The sequence below is a fragment of the Ranitomeya variabilis genome, chromosome 1 (genome assembly GCF_051348905.1).
Source record: "Ranitomeya variabilis isolate aRanVar5 chromosome 1, aRanVar5.hap1, whole genome shotgun sequence".
NCBI lineage: Eukaryota > Metazoa > Chordata > Amphibia > Anura > Dendrobatidae > Ranitomeya > Ranitomeya variabilis.
Window position 1 is genome coordinate 836,923,313 of NC_135232.1, and position 21,475 is coordinate 836,944,787.

The window sequence follows — 21,475 nt, forward strand, 5'->3', positions numbered from 1 at the left end:
GGGAAAAGTGTCTCATTTGTGGAGAATTCTCTGATAATGTATTTTACAAAGTTTGTTATATTCATCAAAACGGCTGATTTATGCAAAGTTTATTAATAGTACAGTTCCCATTTAAGTAAAGGGCCTCTATTCTGTTATGCAGATGATTGGGGGATTTGATTCAGTTATTTTATACAGAATTTTTTACCATATGGGCAATGACATAACAGGGTTAAAAGGTCTTGGAATCGGCTGTGCAGTACAGTATGCTAATGACTGTGCAATCAAAGCTAGCACACAATCAGTTTTATGGCGGCTGCAGAACCTGACATTTAATAGGCTCAATTTGTTTCTGCAGAGAAAAAAAAATAGAAATGTTAATTATTCATCTTGTTGTTATCTATGAGTAAGTGTGATACATTAAAATTATTATCGGATACCGATATAATTAATTTAAACTGTGCTGGATTATGGAAATGTGAAACGGTGATGGCAATTTATTATAAAACAAAGCTAGACAGAGTGAAGTGAGAGAAGGAGTCATCATTTTTGTGAATGCTGCCATCTGTTCGCACGTAGATTCATTTTCTTGATTTTTTTCCACTCGAAGAGACAAGAAAATATACAAGAATTACAAATTTGACAAACGTAAAGGTAGCACCTTACCCGTAGAATATCAGATTTAAGCTGCAACTCTGTTGAAGGTGCCGAATGCATCAGTCCTAAAAGGGTTCCCATGTCGTCATCTCCACTAGGAGACAACATCAGTTGTTGGATCACCATGAGTGCGTGCTCTCTACACTGGGGGTACTTGACAATGTTGTGCACACACCTCGCACCACCAAACTCTCTGAAGACACCTAAAGAAAACAAGGTTACTGTGACCACATCTAGGAAGAACATGATAGAATTGGTGAGGAGCAAAGCAAGCCTGAGCTAACGGTGACCGAGCTCATCTTAGCACTGGGACCGTAAAAATCCTGATCCAATACTTTTCAATGATTAACACTGAATACATAAGAAGGAAATGATGATAGTCAAGCCTCAATCAGCCATAACAAGTCAGGAGTCTAGGAGACATCTACTTGACTAATACTGAAGGTGCACTTGTAGGCAGGGTTGCCAACCAGCCAGAAATTCCGAAACAGTCCGTAAAACTAGGGCACTTTTCAACCTGTCCGTAAAATACATTTAAGGCGTCTATGATTTTTTTGAAGCTGGAGAAACTCATACAGATTATTATAGTGCTTTGGAACAAAGCACTATACTGTTATTCCACCGTGGTAAACTTCTTCTTATTCTTATTATTCAGTCCGCACGTAATGCGGCCCGAACCGCTAAACTCACAGACTCCAGTGAGGTGTCATTTCGAAGCCAGCGTTCCTGAGAGGTGTGCTAAGTATTTTTCGTGTCGATCGGATTTGTAGTTTTTGCGCAATTTGTGTTTGAAAAAAGTCTTTCAATGCGTTTCAATGGAGAAATTTTCCTATACGTTTATAATGGGCTGGTTTCTGAGGCAATTTCTAAAAATAACTGCCACCTGGCTGATTAGCTCATTGATATGCGCAGTCAGACACAGTAACTATGCCAACTCCTATGAAATCTACATCAGCTCACCAGGTCACAAGTTTTGTCAGATAATATCAGCTCTTAAAGTGACAGTACAGCACAATTCCAAACCACTATCCGTAGTCTTATGATTATTAGACTGTGGCCCGATTCTAACTCATCGGGTATTCTAGAATATGCATGTCCACGTAGTATATTGCACAGCCACGCAGTATACAGTGCAGAGCCGCGCAGTACACAGCGCAGAGCCGCGCAGTACACAGCGCAGAGCCGCGCAGTACACAGCGCAGAGCCGCGCAGTACACAGCGCAGAGCCGCGCAGTACACAGCGCAGATCCGCGCAGTATAAAGCGCAGAGCCGTGCAGTACACAGCGCAGAGCCGCGCAGTACACAGCGCAGAGCCGTGCAGTACACAGCGCAGAGCCGCGCAGTATAAAGCGCAGAGCCGTGCAGTACACAGCGCAGAGCCGCGCAGTACACAGCGCAGAGCCGCGCAGTACACAGCGCAGAGCCGCGCAGTACACAGCGCAGAGCCGCGCAGTACACAGCGCAGAGCCGCGCAGTACACAGCGCAGAGCCGTGCAGTACACAGCGCAGAGCCGCGCAGTTTAAAGCGCAGAGCCGTGCAGTACACAGCGCAGAGCCGCGCAGTACACAGCGCAGAGCCGTGCAGTACACAGCGCAGAGCCGCGCAGTATAAAGCGCAGAGCCGTGCAGTACACAGCGCAGAGCCGCGCAGTACACAGCGCAGAGCCACGCAGTACACAGCGCAGAGCCGCGCAGTATAAAGCGCAGAGCCGCGCAGTACACAGCGCAGAGCCGTGCAGTACACAGCGCAGAGCCGCGCAGTATAAAGCGCAGAGCCGTGCAGTACACAGCGCAGAGCCGTGCAGTACACAGCGCAGAGCCGCGCAGTACACAGCGCAGAGCCATGCAGTACACAGCGCAAAGCCGCGCAGTATAAAGCGGAGAGCCGCGCAGTACACAGCGCAGAGCCGAGCAGTACACAGCGCAGAGCCGCGCAGTAGACAGCGCAGAGCCGTGCAGTACAGAGCGCAGAGCCGCACAGTATAAAGCGCAGAGCCGCGCAGTATACCGCGCAGAGCCGTGCAGTACACAGCGCAGAGCCGCGCAGTACACAGCGCAGAGCCGCGCAGTACACAGCGCAGAGCCGCGCAGTACACAGCGCAGAGCCGCGCAGTACACAGCGCAGAGCCGCGCAGTACACAGCGCAGAGCCGCGCAGTACACAGCGCAGAGCCGCGCAGTACACAGCGCAGAGCCGCGCAGTACACAGCGCAGAGCCGCGCAGTATACAGCGCAGAGCTGCGCAGTACACAGCGCAGAGCCGCGCAGTACAGAGCGCAGAGCCGCACAGTATAAAGCGCAGAGCCGCGCAGTACACAGCGCAGAGCCGCGCAGTACACAGTGCAGAGCCGCGCAGTACACAGTGCAGAGCCGCACAGTACACAGCACAGAGCCGCGCAGTACACAGCGCAGAGCCACCCAGTATACAGCGCAGAGCCGCGCAGTACGCAGCGTAGAGCCACGCAGTATGCAGCGCAGAGCCGCGCAGTATACAGCGCTGAGCCGCGTAGTATACAGCGCAGAGCCCCGCAGTATACAGTGCAGAGCCCCGCAGTATACAGCGCAGACACGCGCAGTACACAGCACGGACACGCGCAGTACACAGCGCAGAGCCGCGCAGTACACAGCGCAGAGCCGCGTAGTATACAGCGAAGAGCCACGCAGTATATAGCGCAGAGCCGCGCAGTACAAAGCGCAGAGCTGCGCAGTATACAGCGCAGAGCCGCGCAGTATACAGCGCAGAACGCGCAGTACACAGTGCAGAGCCGCGCAGTACACAGCGCAGAGCCGTGCAGTACACAGCGCAGAGCCGCGCAGTACACAGCGCAGAGCCACGCAGTATACAGCGCAGAGCCGCGTAGTATACAGCGCAGAGCCGCGTAGTATACAGCGCAGAGCCACGCAGTATACAGCACAGAGCCACGCAGTATACAGCGCAGAGCCACGTAGTTATACTGCCCAGTCACGTAGTATATTGTCCAGTCACATAGTATACTGCATATCCCTGTTAAAAAAAAAAAGAATTAAAATAAAAAAGTTACATACTCACCTCCTGGAGCGGCCGGTATCTGATGGTTGTTGCACCTCCTAGAGCGGCCGGTACACGATGCTTGTTGCACCTGGAGTGGCCGGTACCCGATGCTTGTTGCGCGCTCCGGTCCCAAGAGTGCATTGCGGTCTCACGAGATGATGACGTAGCGGTGTTGTTAGACAGAAAGACGGAAGTGCCCTTAGATAATTAGATAGTAGATTACCCCGCTCACCAATTCGGAACCCGAGAGGCCCGGCCCACCAAATCGGACCCCGAGGGGCCCGGCCCACCAAATCGGACCCAGAGTGACCCCGCCCCCTAAATCAGACCCAGAGTGACCCCGCCCACCAAATCGGACCCAGAGTGGCTCCGCCCACCAAATCGGACCCAGAGTGACCCCTTCCACCAAATCAGACCCAGAGTGACCCCTTCCACCAAATCGGACCCAGAGTGACCCCTTCCACCAAATCGGGCCCAGAGTGACCCCGCCCACCAAATCGGACCCAGAGTGACCCCACCCACCAAATCGGACCCTGAGGTGCCCAGCCCACCAAATCAGACCCTGAGGTGCCCAGCCCACCAAATCGGACCGAGTGACCCCACCCACCAAATTGGTCCCTAAGGTGCCCCGCCCACCAAATCGGACCCAGAGTGGCTCCGCCCACCGAATCGGACCCAGAGTGGCCGCGCCCACAGAATCGGACCAAAAGTGACCCCGCCCACCGAATCGGACCTAGATTTACCCCGCCCACAAAATCAGACCCAGATTGACCCAACCCACCAAATCGGACCGCCTGAGGGGCACCCAAGTGTGAAAGTCTTGCAGGGGCAGCCCGGGCACCATTCCAAAGCACTATCTGTAGTTCCTTCAGGAAATACCCATCTAGTTATGACTGTAATTACCATCATTTTACAGTTTACAGTGAAAACAGCTGATGCCTTCATATCAGAATTATAGGCTGTAGACATGCAACTTATAGTGATTTATTATGGTTTTCCAATGTGTCTGTAAAAAATAATGTCTGTCCGAGATTTTTTGATAAGCCGTCCAGAAAAGAAAAAAAAAGTCAAGATGGCAACTCTGGCGATCAGCAGTACTTATATTACAAAGTTGTAAATTATAACTATTATGTTAAGTGCAGGAAAAAAGATAGCTTAATTCGTTACACCGCCATTGTCGAAAATGTGGATGAGTCTTATAGTCAGGTCACAGCCAGAAGCCAGTACACCATTGGTATAATGCCATGCTGAAATAAATGCAGCTTTTCAAGAAATTGAAAAAGTTTTAATTTACAAATCTATATTACACAAGAAAATAAGAAACTTTGTAATACATCTTTTATTAGAGAAATCAGCTTATCTCTCCTCCTGGACTGACCATTTGATCTCAAAATTCTCAATTTACCGGTAAAATCACTCAGTGAAGACAGGTTATTACATTACTGAGATAAGATTCTATCAGTAGCAACTATCTATTCTAATGTAGCGGGGAGGAGGTGGGAGGAGCTAGAATCTTGTGTAGAGGGGAGGAGGTGGGAGGAGCTACAATCTTGTGTAGAGGGGAGGAGGTGGGAGGAGCTAGAATATTATGTAGAGGGGAGGAGGTGGGAGGAGCTAGAATATTATGTAGAGGGGAGGAGGTGGGAGGAGCTAGAATATTATGTAGAGGGGAGGAGGTGGGAGGAGCTAGAATATTATGTAGAAGGCAGGAGGTGGGAGGAGATAGAGGCAGAGCTCCTCCCCTCTATGTAGAATGATATAAAAACCAACTGCCGTCTCCTATCTCAGTAATGTACAAACGTATCTTCACTGAATACAGATTTTACCCATATATTGAGAATTTTGAAAATGATCAGTCCAAGAGGAGAAAGAAGCAGATTTTTCTGATAAGATACAATACAAAGTATGTTTATACTCTTCTATTACTGAGCTATGAAATAAAAACTCTAAACAACAGCTACTGTGTAACCTATGAAGAGCATGGAATGGATGCCAAGCAATGTCCAATCCATCATCCCACCAGGTGAAGAACTTGATACCAATACAGTATTTTTAGCACAACATAATAGTCAATTTCCAGAGAAGTGAAGAAAATGATAAATATTACTTTGATTCCCTGCTAAAATTTCTCTTTTTGTGGTAGGTCTTCTTATTCAACATATTGTGGCAAACTTACCAGCATTGGTATTTGATCCTTGTAGCAAAACTGTAAGAGTTTCCATTACCACTAATGCCAGTTGCCTTTGGTCCTCAGTTGACTGTATTACCGTTGTGGAACCTATCAAAAGACATAACTATAACATGAAACACACATTTGTCTTGAAAATTACCAAAGGATATAACTAAAAATCTGGAAAAATGGACCTCCATTCAGAACAGGAGCACAGTACCCGGGTTCATGTGACTGGTGGGGGTCCCAGTGATCATACAATTATCACCTATCCTGTGGAACGGGGGATAAAGGCTTAAGGCCCCGTCTCACACAGCGACGCTGCAGCGATACAGACAACGATGCTGATCGCTGCAGCGTCGCTGTGTGGTCGCTGTGTGGTCGCTGGGGAGCTGTCACACAGACAGCTCTCTCCAGTGACCAACGATCAGGGGAACGACTTCGGCATCGTTGAAACTGTCTTCAACGATGCCGAAGTCCCCCTGCAGCACCCGGGTAACCAGGGTAAACATCGGGTTACTAAGCGCAGGGCCGCGCTTAGTAACCCGATGTTTACCCTGGTTACCAGCGTAAATGTAAAAAAAACAAACAGTACATACTCACCATCTGTTGCCCGTCAGGTCCCTTGGCGTCTGCTTCCTGCCCTGACTGAGCCGCCGTACAGTGAGAGCAGAGCGCAGCGGTGACGTCACTGCTGTGCTCTCAGTGTACGGCGGCTCAGTCAGAGCAGGAAGCAGACGCCAAGGGACCTGACGGGCAACAGATGGTGAGTATGTACTGTTTTTTTTTTTTTTTTCATTTACGCTGGTAACCAGGGTAAACATCTGGTTACTAAGCGCGGCCCTGCGCTTAGTAACCCGATGTTTACCCTGGTTACCAGTGAAGACATCGCTGGATCGGTGTCACACACACCGATTCAGCGATGTCAGCGGGACCTCAACGACCAAAAAAAGGTCCAGGCCATTCTGACACGACCAGCGATCTCGCAGCAGGGGCCTGATCGCTGGTACGTGTCACACATAGCGAGATCGCTACTGAGGTCGCTGTTGCGTCACAAAACTTGTGACTCAGCAGCGATATCGCTAGCGATCTCGCTATGTGAGACGGGGCCTTTATTCATAGCCCAACCCTTTTAAACCTCAATATAAACCTTCAAAATCTCCTGAAATGCTGAAACTTCAGTCTCCTGTGAAGGTTTCTTTAATTTATCAGATGCAAAGCACACAGAAATACAAGATTTTAGAGACTCTATGAGCCACTGAGACCACTCCTGGAGCCAATGGGACAATTTTTGTGGCCATAGGCATCTATGCAAAACCTTTCAAAAAGTTAGACGTCATCAATGATAAATTTCATGGGTTGAGTCGAGCAGTATATTAGTGTATTTGTTCTAAATAGTATACATCATTGTGGAGGAGAAGAAAAAAAAGAGGGGACCCCCAACTTGTATGTGAAACAGTCCCACAATACAGATACTGCACAAGATATGACTCCATGCACATAAATTCTCCAGAACTGACTCGAGTAGGTCTAACCATATATTAGTAACACATATCTAAAGGTACGGTAAAACATTGTTTTGTAATACCACTTCCACAGTAATAAAATAAAGCAAAGAATTATGTCTCTACCTTGTTCAATATATGCTTGAGCGGGGTCTTTCAATACAGCAGCATACTTGTGCAAAAGGTTGACCATTACTTCTAAAAGTCCCACCTCTTTGAAGACATCTTTAAATATGTGGTGGTGCCGAATAAATTTTAAAAGCGTTTTGGTAGCAATAATGCTACAAGAATAAGAGGTGCTAGACTTTAAAAGGATGCTGACACTTATCAGCTCCTTGCAAGGGATATAGTTCAAGCTGAAAACGACAAACTCCAGCATTTCAAAGTATTTCACTTGGACATCGGGCAGTTTGGTAATCTTCTCGGCAAACTGGGATAGAGTGTGCTGGGATTCCAAAATGAAGTAATTGGCATTGTCGGACATGTAAATATTGGTGATGGCATCCAGGATGATCTGTGCAAGGTAGCAGGTCTTTGCTTTAAGAAATGCATTCTGGAGGACTGAAAAGGCCTGAATGTTCCTCACACTTAGACCTGAAAATAGACAAAATATTGTAAATTGTTATCTTAAATGAAACATGGTCATGCATAACACTCTCCAATAGACCAGGCTGTTTATGATCATTCTCCTCTATTCTTTATGAAATTGACATTGCATGGTTCTCCATAGTAAATAAAAAAGGACTCACTCTTTTGGTTTACGAAATAGACCAAAATATGGGCATAGTACAGAGTGCAGAAGAGGCCTTCTCAACATTGGCTAGTCCTCAGTTATACTAGTTGCCTCAACATTGGCTAGTCCTCAGTTATACTAGTTGTCTCAACATTGGCTAGTCCTCAGTTATATTAGTTGCCTCAACATTGGCTAGTCCTCAGTTATACTAGTTGCCTCAACATTGGCTAGTCCTCAGTTATACTAGTTGTCTCAACATTGGCTAGTCCTCAGTTATACTAGTTGTCTCAACATTGGCTAGTCCTCAGTTATACTAGTTGTCTCAACATTGGCTAGTCCTCAGTTATACTAGTTGCCTCAACATTGGCTAGTCCTCAGTTACACTAGTTGTCAACATTGGCTAGTCCTCAGTTATACTAGTTGTCAACATTGGCTAGTCCTCAGTTATACTAGTTGTCTCAACATTGGCTAGTCCTCAGTTATACTAGTTGTCTCAACATTGGCTAGTCCTCAGTTATACTACTTGTTATCAACCTACACCACAGGGGGCTCCCAGCCTTCAGCGGAATGGTTCCTCACAGCTGCCATGCGTTATGATCACCTTCATTGGCTACAACATGACATTAAGAGTGGCAATATTACAGATATAAATTAACCCTCAAACAGTGCCTCTTTGAGGGTATGATACCAGGTGTGTCATATTTTACACTAATGTTATATACCAATATCTTTTTTCTCTGCATTTAAAAGGGAACTCCATCAGGATTTATCCCTAGAAGATATTAGGAGAGCATTATTAGCTTTCTAATACTCTCTTTAATGTTGCCTGTATTAGTCCTAAACACTAAAATGTACGTATTTAAAAATTAAGTTTAATTGCCCTCCTGCTTGCAGCCACCCAACTAGTCCAAGACCTCTGTCAATCAATGCAATATGCCCACTGTAGTATAACTTACATCCTAGCGTGTGCATGGAGAGCAGGGAGTCGGGAGTAGCCGCCCCTCTTCTCCAACTCCCTGCTCTCCTCGCACACTCCGGGATGTCAGTTACACATCTATGAAGTGTGCTCCCACTGCCCAGTGGTATGGACAGTGGTCTTGAACTAGTCCGGTGATCACAGGACTGTGCACAAGCGGTATTCTCCCATTTTGGCGAATTACAACCATTTATATATTACAAGTCCAGCTAAATAGCTGTCGGGCAGGAAAAATACTACTTTTTTGCCTGTAGGAAAAATATCCAATTGCCCACAATTTCCTTGATCAAAATTTACCTGGGTGCAGGGAAAGCAAATTGGCGATAATCGTAAAGCTATGTGCACATGTTCAGGATTTTTCGAGCTTTTTTCGGCCGGAAAAAAATGCTAAAAAAAGCATACATAAGCATCCCGTCATTTTTAATGCATTCCGCCATTTTTGTGCACATGCTGCGTTTTTTTTCCGCGAAAAAAACGCATCGCGGTAAAAAACACAGCATGTTCATTAATTTTGCGGATTTTTCGAGTTTTTGCCGCTATTTATTGCACTGGGAAGCTCCGGAAAAAAAACGCAAAAAATCTGCAAAGAAAAACTACGCAAAATACCGCAATAAAAACGCGAAAAAAACGCATGCGGATTTCCTGCACAAAAAGTCCGGTTTTGTTCAGGAAAATTCTGCACACTTTCCTGAACGTGTGCGCATAGCCTAAAGGGAGATGACGCTATTCCTTTGGTATTTGTGACTGAGAAGATCAGTAAATTAAAGGCAAGACAATACACAAACAGAAAAATAAATAAAAACCTATCATAAATAAACTTCGCCACCCATCTTGGATTTGCAGAATTTGTTTTAATGAGAAAAAAAAAAAGAAAAGATATTTGGGTTGCTGTGCCATTATACCGAACGTTAGCTGTGAAACATTGCAATGTTGGACTGTGACGGTGCATTTATTGATTGTCAATGCATGCAACATAGTGGGGCAAGAGTCAACAAAAGTCCACAAAATACAAGCCGCAACCTGTCTGTGACCTGCTGCTATTTGTTATTATTATTATTATTAATTATTGTTATTATGAGACTTAATGTTGTGCAACCAACATTGCTTAGTACACCTTGCATAGATCGTAGAATGTGAGCTCAAATGACTAGATCAAGGGTCCCCCACCCTGTGGCTCGCAGACCCATGATATGTGGCTGCCAACTTGGTGCATTAGCACAAAGTGTAATAACCAGCTATGAAGGGAAGGTCTTCAGATTATGACCTTGGTAAGTTGTCCTTCATAGAATGATGCTACTAGTTAGAGTGGTGATGAAGCTGAATGCGATAGTTTGGTGGGAGTACAAGAATTCCGAATAAGGGTGAAGTGGGCACCCCTGTATGTACACACATTACCTATAACGGAGGGTGGCACCAGGCGCTTTCTGTGGGAAAGCTTTGGCTGTTATACCGGTAATCAGCTTTGGCTGTTATACCGGTAATCAGGGCTCTGGGTGACACAATGGTGTGCGCACTGGATGTCACCATCTCTCAGGCCTGAATGTGGCTCCCAAGGTAAGAAATGTTGAGGACAACTGGACTAGACCATAGATCTTACCTTAGGCCCCAATGATGAGCATACATTTATTAAAAAAGGCTTGAACAATACTTAAACTTTTTGTAAGAAAACACCATTTATATATGCACAAATATGCTTCCATGCCCCCTAACCTCATGAGAGTCGCCCATTGCCAAATACAGGGGGAGATAAATTACTTCATTATACGGTCTTCAGGAAGAACACTGTGCCGAGAAGTACACCTGATTGCTATTTGACAAGGTTATATACCTTTTCATTAAGAAGCAGCAGGAGGTTTAGCTAACAGCATAAATAGCAAAAAGGACCTAAAAAGCACACAAGGTAACCATTCACGGTTCTTAAGATTGGAAAGAGGAGTTTAACATGCAGATAATATAGGCTAACACTATATTATTATGTGATTTTCTCCCATCAATCCCATCCCATCTCTGCACAATGTAACTACGTAGCTCACAGAAGCTAAATAAATAACATATACAAGGCGTTTTGGCAAAAACAAACACATGGAAATTCAGTTTCCTACCTTTTCCGGCAGGCTGCGGGACAGCAAAGCCTGGCAACAAAAAAGGTGCCCCTGTGGTTAAACCGGCTGGTTTCAGTTCATTGACACCGTATGTTGTTAGAGAAGTAATTAGGTTAACCAAGTCCTTCAGTGCATCTTTGGATTCGTTCTCTTTAGCTTGTTCTAGCCTACAGGAAAGACAGCATTACATTTCCTTCATGCAGCATGCATTTAATTGCACCTAAATATAGGCTACAATACGATTTCTTAGCTAAAAAGACATATGGTGCTGGGGGGAACACGCATACAGTTTTATAGACACACTTTTCAGTCTACACAAAAATATGTTAAAGTGTCTGCACCTAACATTTACAATATGTTCTACACAGTACACAAAAGATCGGCCATTTTGAACTAAAATCCTTTCATAGCTTCATTTTATTTTAAATACAAATTCAAAGTGTTTGATCATATACAGTGCCTTGCGAAAGTATTCGGCTCCCTGGAACTTTTCAACTTTTTCCCACATTTCATGCTTCAAACATAAAGATACCAAATGTAAATTTTTGGTGAAGAATCAACAACAAGTGGAACACAATTGTGAAGTTGAACAAAATTTATTGGTTATTTTAAATTATTGTGGAAATTCAAAAACTGAAAAGTGGGGCGTGCAATATTATTCGGCCCCTTTACTTTCAGTGCAGCAAACTCACTCCAGAAGTTCATTGTGGATCTCTGAATGATCCAGTGTTGTCCTAAATGCCTAATGATGATAAATATAATCCATCTGTGTGTAATCAGTCTCCATATAAATGCACCTGCTCTGTGATAGTCTCAGGGTTCTGTTTGAACCTCAGAGACCATCATGAAGACCAAGGAACACAGCAGGCAGGTCCGTGATACTGTTGTGCAGAAGTTTAAAGCCGGATTTGGATACAAAATTATTTCAAAAACTTTAAACATCCCAAGGAGCACTGTGCAAGTGATCATATTGAAATGGAAGGAGTATTGTACCACTGCAAATCTACCAAGACCCGGCCTTCCCTCTAAACTTTCATCTCAAACAAGGAGAAGACTGATCAGAGATGCAGCCAAGAGGCCCATGATCACTCTGGATGAACTGCAGAGATCTACAGCTGAGGTGGGACAGTCTGTCCATAGGATAACAATCAGTCGTACACTGCACAAATCTGGTCTTTAGGGAAGAGTGGCAAGAAGAAAGCCATTTCACAAAGATATCCATAAAAAGTGTCATTTAAAGTTTGCAACAAACCACCTGGGGACACACCAAACATGTGGAAGAAGGTGCTCTGGTCAAATGAAACCAAAATCGAACTTTTTGGCAACAATGCCCAACGATATGTTTGGGGTAAAGACAACAGCTCATCACCCTGAACACACCATCCCCACTGTCAAACATGGTGGTGGCAGCATCATGGTTTGGGCCTGCTTTTCTTCAGTTTCTTCAGCAGGGACAAGGAAGATGGTTAAAATTGATGGGAAGATGGATGGAGCCAAATACAGGACCATTCTTGAAGAAAACCTGTTGGACTCTGCAAAAGACCTGAGACTGGGACGGAGATTTGTCTTCCAACAAGACAATGATCCCAAAAATAAAGCAAAATCTACAATGGAATGGTTCACAAATAAACATATCCAGGTGTAAGGGTATGTGTCCACGTTCAGGATGGCCGGCGCTTTGGATGGAGCGGAAAACTCGCTCCGCCCAAAGCGCCGCCCCCTTCTGTAGATGCGGTGATTCCGGATGTGTGCAATGAACACATCCGGAATCATCGCACCCCGTACATAGGGCCCTATGTTTTACCTTGCGGCGACGTAGTGTCACCGCAAGGTAAACGGACATGCTGTGTTCTAAAAAAAGACACGTCGCATGTCCGGAAACGCAGGGCCGCCGAGTGCGTGTTCGCACGCATAGTGGAGACGGGATTTCATAAAATCCCCTCCACTATGCTGTAACATCTGGACGCTGCGGATTGAACGCTACGGCTCTACGCAGCATTCAATCCGCAGCTATTCCGGATGTAATACTGCCCATGGACACAAACCCTTAGAATGGCCAAGTCAGAGTCCAGACCTCAATCCAATCGAGAATCTGTGGAAAGAGCTGAAAACTGCTGTTCACAAACGATCTCCATCAAACCTCACTGAGCTCGAGCTTTTGCCAAGGAAGAAGTGGGCAAGAATTTCAGTCTCTCGATGTACAGAACTGATAGACATACCCCAAGCGACTTGCAGCTGTAATCGCAGCAAAAGATGGCGCTACAAAGTATTAAGCTAAAGGGGCCGAATAATATTGCACGCCCCACTTTTCAGTTTTTTTATTTCCACAAAAATTTAAAATAACCAATAAATTTCGTTCAACCTCACAATTGTGTTTCACTTGTTGATAATTCCTCACCAAAAATGTACATTTGGTATCTTTATGTTTGAAGCATGATATGTGGGAAAAGGTTGAAAAGTTCCAGGGAGCCAAATACTTTCGCATGGCTCTGTAAATAAAATTGCAAAATTGTTTCAAAAGAAGATTCATAAATGGCGTTTTTTTTTTGTTTTGTTTTGTTTTTTTTTTCTTTTACATACAGTTGAAGTGCCTGCTACTTTTACAAAATATTCTATTTAATATTATAGGTTAATCCAACAAAACATTCATATTCTACATAGTGATGAGTAAAAAAGTGTTCGGAAAAGGTGTTATCCGACCATGCTTGTGTGCTGAGTGACTTCAGCGTGCTATGTTCGAGTCCCCGAGGCTACAAGACACGCAGCCACGGGAACGCAGACATTTTTCGCGCACGCCGAAGATACTCGGTTATCACATGAGCATCCTCTGATAACGCCTTATCCTAACACATTCGCTCATCACTAATTCTAAATAATGTACAACGTTGAAAGAGCCCATGTGAAATAATCCCATACCCCTTATTTCACGAATACATACTAAAAAGGAAGCAGAGTTTCTCAAAAAAGTCCTTTGTCGGGCAATAATGAAAAAGTAAATAAGACAGTAGAGACACCAGTTGAAGAATGAATTTCAGGTTCAGTTTTTTTGTTTTTCTTTCACAATATAATTACCTATATATAAATAATAATAAAATAATTAACTAATAATAATATGCAGAGTTATTTTGCAATTTTCACACTGGCCACTAGGACTTTTCCTGAAAGGACAGGAAGTTGAGAAGAGAATACAGCAGTTTCTTTAACAGCAGGGGTAATCCAACAATCCTTTCACAGCTGAACCTGCTCCCCCCCTCCCTTCACAATGACCTTTGCACATGTACATTAGATACTTCAATATAAAAAATAGGGTTGGGGTCTGACCATTGCTGCTTACATACATTTGTTGTTTCCTGAAACATCATGACCTCCGGTCACCGTGTCTTCAGATATGGCGATCAGAGGAAGGTGTCTGCTGTTTATGACAGCAGGACACCAGGACTCATCATCACAGGGGGTTTCACTGCCCTCCACAACTACAATCAACGTGATTGGCTGTTCAATTCTGAACAGCCAATCGCAGCAATTTCGAAATTTCGGAAAATGAAACTGCCTGAAACGTTGAAGTCCAGCTATGACCAGTTCTGTAACAGCAGCAATCATAGGCTGACCACAGCCTCAGCAGCCCAAGTACACATTGGAGTGATCGGACATTGACAGTGAGCAGGAACGCAGCTGGACTTCACAGTGACTGTTTTGCACCGCCTCATTCTAGCTTGGAGATGTGTGCAGAGTGGTCACTGTGTTGTTCTGCTGCACCTTGTGATGCTACAGGTTACTATAGCCTGCGTCACCAATTCTGTTGCTGACTGAAGACCTGAAGAAAAAAAAAAAAAAAAAGAACTATTCCCCTCCCCTATACCTAACCTCTTCCCAACACCACATGCCACCAAGTGCTGATCAGTACTTGATAGCTCAATTTCTGGCAGTTTTCTTTTCCTTTTGCACCACGCCTGTGTGTGCATTCTGCAGTAACCAGGTGTTCATCAGTGATGCACATCACTAATCGGCATATGTGCTCACTTTTGGACAGGGCTTTTTTTCCCCCCCTGTCCATTTTTTCTCTGCCTACCTTTGCACCAACTCCATGAGTGCACCCTGAAGACACCAAGAGCCGATCAGGGATGTACATCAATGATCAACATCCATGCTCACATTTGGCTTAGGACTTTTTTCCCTGTTTATTTTTTTTTCCCCTTTTGCACCACCTCCGTGCATGTGTCCTGCAGCCGTTGAGCGCTGATCAGTGATGCACATCACTGATTGGCATCCGGTTGGCTTTTGATCGTTGTCTTTTTTTAAAAAAGTGTAAGAAATAGAGTCAAATGAAAACAAATTTAGATTAGTTGATAGGGATAGATTGGGCACAGTAAAAATAAACTGTAGTAATCAGCGTCTACTAGAGTATTTTTTTCCAAAATGTAATCAAAATTAGTGTCAGATAGTAAATTTGAAAAAAAAAAAAAAAGGAGTCAAATAAAAATAATAGTTTACATTAGTTGATTGAGCTAGATTAGGATCCATGTAATCCACAGTAAAAGAAAAAAAAGTAGTAATTCGCTTCTACTACAGTATTTTTTATTAAAATACAATCGGAATTAGTGTCAGATTCTGCAGGCACTTAGAAGTACTACAAGAATTTTCCACTAAAATTCTGAAACTACAATTGCTACTACAGTTTTTTTACTGCAAAGAATTATGGTTAGCTTAATTTAGTTGTGGTTGCTCAGTAATTATTCTTACTGTCGTCCATCTAGTAAGTTTGCTTTCTATTTTGTTTAATTTGGTTCACCTTAAAATATGATGTAGTTTTAGGTCAAATTTATGCAAAATAGAAAAAATTGAACATTCTCAATGGTTCATCAACGTTCAGGCACCATTGTAAAAATATATTTTCCAATATAAATACGCCATATATTATTTTCATTTGATAGAGGAATGTAAAGTCAATGAAAATGAAATAAAGGACACAAATATAGTATCCATAGGAAAACATTGAAGTTCTTGAGCTGTTAAAGGTAACCAGCTACCATGAAAAAGCAGTCCAACCTGCAGGCACCATGTTCTACAACAGGTGGAGGGTAGCAGATTGATATATAGGTTTTGGGAGAAAATATTCAGAATAACCTTAGTTTTTATCATTTAATCCTCTGCTCTTTCTGGGATTTTCAGTCCAGTGAGCGGTTGGACTGGACCGATAATTCCAGAAAAAGCAGAGGTTTAACTGATTAAAACAAATGGTTATTCTGAACTCTTTCTTACACAACTATATATCTATCTGCTCCTCTATACCATGGTACCTGAAGATTGGACTGCATCTCCATGGCAACAGGAGCCCTTTCACAGCTTAATGTGAACCTAAAATGTGACGTGCCATATTTGATACTGGTGCCATTTATATGACAGAAGAATCTTTTGGAGCTCAAAAGGCACCTAGCCTCTTTTGCCTATAGCTACAACCCTTACCTCATTCTTATTTTTATTTTCTGTCAGGATTTAAGATATTCAAGCTTTCGTAGACTCCTCAGGCTGATTGACATCAGTTTAAGACCAGGTTTGTCATGAAGAATGGCTTCTATCTCTGAAACGGTATTGTCTTCACAGCTCAAGAACATAAGAGTACGAGTTACAGTCAGCGCACGTAAGGAGCTGCCAGCCACGCTGAGAAACGTCTATCTTCCACTAGATATTATTGGTAATAGCAGAGTGATGCTTGTGCTTTGGTTTCTGCTTCTTTGAACTTTCTATATATATGTCCGCTCGTTCACCGAGCTTGTGTTTCAGAGTGTGAAGCATCAGGCACCTCTGCGATAAGCGGCTTTTGTCAGAGTATAATTGCTGCTGCAATCTGGTTACCGCAGTGTTCAGATAAAGAGAACATTGGGGACAATTGGAGGAAGCAGCGTCCTGTGTGCACCGACATTATCAGTGCAGTAAAACCTGGGGACATTTGGATCAACAGCTGTAGGAAAGGGGATTAGGTCTTTCCAACTGAAATCAGAAGATTGCTACCAATTACTTACTAAATAATGGCCACCAGGTCATTATATCATCACTCAGCTTATGGTTTTTTTTTTTTAGTAATGGAAAAAGGAAGTATTAGAACATAAACTACTGTAAATTGAGTCAGGCAATTTACCTTATTAAAAGGCATCTTCACCAAAAATGACAATCACCTGTACATATGACTTCCACCAGTATCCTATACGAATTTCAAGATCTGTGCTTGCCATTTCCAGTAGAAGAAAAAAATATATATAACTTACCAAAAAGTAGTAAGTACAGAGATCAGCGAAGTGTTGGCATTTGAGAAATGTGCATGGTGCTTTTTTTTTAACTTTTTTTTCATTGTCTGTGCAAATGCTTTAATTATAGGAAATCATTAAGTTTATTCTTTTTGCACTTTAAATTACATTATTTTATTTTCATCTGGGCATTAGCATTTAACAACGCTCAGAGATAAAACTTTTAAAGCAACCTGTAGTCTGGAGATGTTCATTGACTTCTATGGGCAGTTTCCTAGGCATGCTCTGTGACCTGTGCAGGGGTCATTGACCTGGGAGGTGGAGGATGTGGCGAGTTGTGGCATCAGCTTTTGTGAATGGTGGACCTAGTGTTATCTATACAGATGTGTTATAATTTATACTCACATGTAAAGCGCCATGGAATAAATGGCGCTATAACAATAAATAATAATAATAATAACACATTGTAATTATGCCTGCGAGTATGAGATGACTACTGAAAAAAAATTAATCGGTATATAAAAAGAAAATATGTTCATTGGCTAAAGTGAAAACTGTAAGATTTCCCAAAATTTTTTTGGAAAGATTGAAAAATTAAAAAAAGAAAATCTTTAAAAATGTTTAGAAAAATTTAACAGTTTTAAATAGTAAGTCATCTTCTTAGGACACAATCCCATAAGACCTAAACTAATTCCTCAAACTGATAGCCACTAGATTAGTTACATGTGTTGTTTTTCACACTGGCTTTGGTCGATGATACCTGTCAATGTCCATCTCTAGCTCAAAATAATACAGCTCGTGAAATTTGCCATGAAAACCAAGTGTACTGCAAGCTCGCATTACGACTGCAGTAAAAGTGGGCGGGTTCTGCTCACGTGTGTGATGTCACTCCTCTCCTCCCATGCTGGGTGTTTGCAAAAGGATAAGGCTGGATAAACTTTAGGATCACACAGAGCAAAACTGCTTTATTGGTGATACTGACATATGGACAGGATGGCTGGCAGCACCGATTCTGTTAGATGGTGCTGCTCGCTGTATCACGCGCTGCGATTACATACATCATTTCGGGTCATGTTGCAATTCTCCGAACAATGGCTGGTTAGTAGCAGATCCTTTAGAGAAAAACTCATGGATCTCATAATCAGTGGTGGATCCAGCACTCGCACCCTAGCAGTCCTACAGTGATTCACATATACAGTGTGTACATAGGATATGACATCAATGTTAGGATTTGCAAAACTTTTAATCAGCAGTGAACAAAGCCGCTACCGAACATTGTCTGGAGACAGGTAAACTTTATATTCTGGGGGGGGAATCATAAAATAAAAAACACAAAAAACAACAACAACATAATGTACACTGTGTGAAATTCAATAACCTCCATATGGTCATGACAGAGAGGTGCACATGCATAATTACGGTATGTAGTTGTGTTGTTGACAGGGTTACCTCAGTAGGAGGTCAGAGAGGAAGACGTATCCTTGGCATATTCGGAAGTCATCCAGCAGTGTCTGAGATACATCACTGGAGTCTTTCAGAAAGCAGGAGAGCCCTGCAAACATCTCCACAATTTCCAGCGGGGACAGATCATTTGACTGCTGCATGTTTTGGACACACGTGGCCAGGCATTCTTTCTCTGTGAGGAGACAGGTGACGTAAATTCAGCATTGAGGTCTAAAATAGACATGTAGCACCTATTCTAAAAAGTGACACAATAAATGAAGCGTGTCATTTCTTCTCCTGCATAGCTGGATGCTCTGGGCTCGCTGACCATGTTTTCCTCAGAGGGATGACTCATTCCCTCCAGTAAGGAAGAGTCAAGACAAAGGAATTGGTGAAACTGGCGGATATGCCGGCAGATGAAAATCTCAGTTTCTTAGCTACCCTGAATATAAACAGCTTCAATAAGGAATCACAGAAAAATCTTCCAATTTGATGACGACAGGGCTGAATCCTCAATGGTTGCAGTTGGTATCCGAGTTCACTTTTTCATTTAGTACTAACTTACAAGTAATATGGACTAAATGCAAGGAATATTTAGATTACACAGATCAATAATATTCATAAGACACCGTATAGCAAGTAATGTCTGACATTAGATCACAAAGATTATAGATCTATTCTTACACAATGACCAAGTTTATACAAAGACATGGACAACGGCAAAACAACAAAAAGAAATGGGAAAAAAAAAAAAACACCACAAGATTAAGTGTAAATATTCATGAGGTTTGGTTTTTTTTTTTTATACAGTGCAGTTCATTTATTTAAAGAACACAACATTAAAAAATTATCATTTAATAGAAGAAAAAAAACATGTCAATGGGGAGACAGCGTGTGTGCGTGTGTGCGTGTGTGTGTGTGTGTGTGTGTGTGTGTGTGTGTGTGCGCGCACGCGTGCGTGTGGTGTGTATACACACTTCACAACAATGTACAGTGTCAAACGACTGCCAACATGTTTGCTGGTCGGCAATTGTTTAACAACCTGTTTAAACAGGCAGACCCGGCATCAGATGTGCACTGAAAAAAAAAAAAAAATCGTATATGCATAGGATGCCATTGTTCTCACCAGCGAAAGTCCTGTTTGCACCAGATGATACGCTGCCAAGAATGATGATCCTCAGGACAAACCCAAAGGTTATTACTCTCGACGAATGACTGTCAGGTGATTGGCAGCCTGTTTATAGACTGAACGATTATCGTTATACCAGCCTTTCTAGGAACGTTCGTCCACGATAATGATGCAGTGTAAATGGACCTTAACTCTAAGCTTACTAAGGATAATGAAGTGACAACATTCAGTTTCACTGCATGGGTTACAAGATAATGCTTTCTAGAAAATGGCATATTTTAATGATGAAAAAAACCCAATACTGCTTACATTTATGGGAATAATCAGCCACTTAAATAAAAGAAGTTATGTCACTTCCTTGAGGTAGTGTACATCATAACATAGAGGATAGGGTTACTTACCATGTATATATTTCACTACATTTAAGCTAAGTCCATGTCGAGAAATAGTCATCAAGACTTCACCAGCACTTTTTCTCCATGGAAGGTTGTAGGGGGGGCACCAGGATGTTATTGCGCTGAAGAGGAGCTGAAGGTCATCTTTTTGCGCTAGCTCTTCTGCTGGAGATACATAGCAACACAACTTCACTAAAATCTGTAAAAGAGAAGAACAAATGATAAGTCCAAGAGAAAAAAGTACACAATACAGGTACAGTTTTACAATAAAATACTACTGGACCCAATAGCACCTTTATAAATATACAGTGTGTTGGTAAAGTCATGGTGCACTTTTGACCAGTCACAGGATCTATTTATAGTTTAGATTTTGGTGCCTTTTCTCTGGCCCAATCATATCAGACCTGTTCATGGTGAGGGATAACAAGAACCAATCAAACAACACAAACTCATTTAAGCTGTTGCAGAGCTCCTATAACCCCTGATAAAATGAACTCTGATTAATACACTGCCAGGTCTGTGACATCATGCAACCACAAGCTTATGCCAGCTGTGCAGTTTTCCATGCCAGTCGAGATGTGGACGGTACAGAGGAAAGTTCAGTGTGTTCTGTGGCTCGCTAAATTCGAATCCGTGACCAAAGTGCTACGTGAATATCGGCGTGTTTATAAAGAAGCGCCACCACATAGGTATAACATTACTCGGTGGGATAAGCAGTTGAAGGAAATGTGCAGTTTGGTGGAGAAACCACATTCTGGTAGGCCATCAGTCAGTGCCGAGTCTCTAGAGGCTATACAGGATAGCTACCTAAGGAGCCCTAAAAAATCTGTGCGTGCACTCAACAATTACACCTAAACAAGACTACAGTTCATAAGGTGTTAAAGAAATGTCTCTGTTTTACGGGGTGCAAATTGCGGCTGCTGCACGCTATCAAACCGGCGGATAGACCCAAGCAATGCGCGTTTGCTACAGATATGCTTCATGAAATCGACAATGATGCAAGATTTTTGCAGAAGATTGTGTTTAGCGATGAAGCGACCTTCCATAAAACAGAGAATCACAGAAGTTATTCACTCTGTTACACCAGACGTCCTTACTCGTGTGTGGCAAGAA

At 43.1% G+C, this 21,475-nt stretch overlaps 1 protein-coding gene across 8 annotated transcripts in view; it reads right to left on the reverse strand.

The window, feature by feature from the left end:
- Positions 1–21,475, reverse strand: part of WDFY3 (WD repeat and FYVE domain containing 3) — a 339,686-nt gene that overhangs the window by 151,955 nt on the left and 166,256 nt on the right. For all 8 annotated transcript variants that reach the window (XM_077275801.1, XM_077275800.1, XM_077275807.1 and 5 more), the window contains 6 exons: positions 20,369–20,561; positions 18,845–19,031; positions 11,154–11,320; positions 7,469–7,936; positions 5,844–5,945; positions 646–839 (listed from right to left, as the gene is read on the reverse strand). In XM_077275801.1, the coding sequence (XP_077131916.1) occupies positions 646–839; positions 5,844–5,945; positions 7,469–7,936; positions 11,154–11,320; positions 18,845–19,031; positions 20,369–20,561 (1,311 nt within the window). The remainder of the gene's footprint in view (positions 1–645; positions 840–5,843; positions 5,946–7,468; positions 7,937–11,153; positions 11,321–18,844; positions 19,032–20,368; positions 20,562–21,475) is intronic.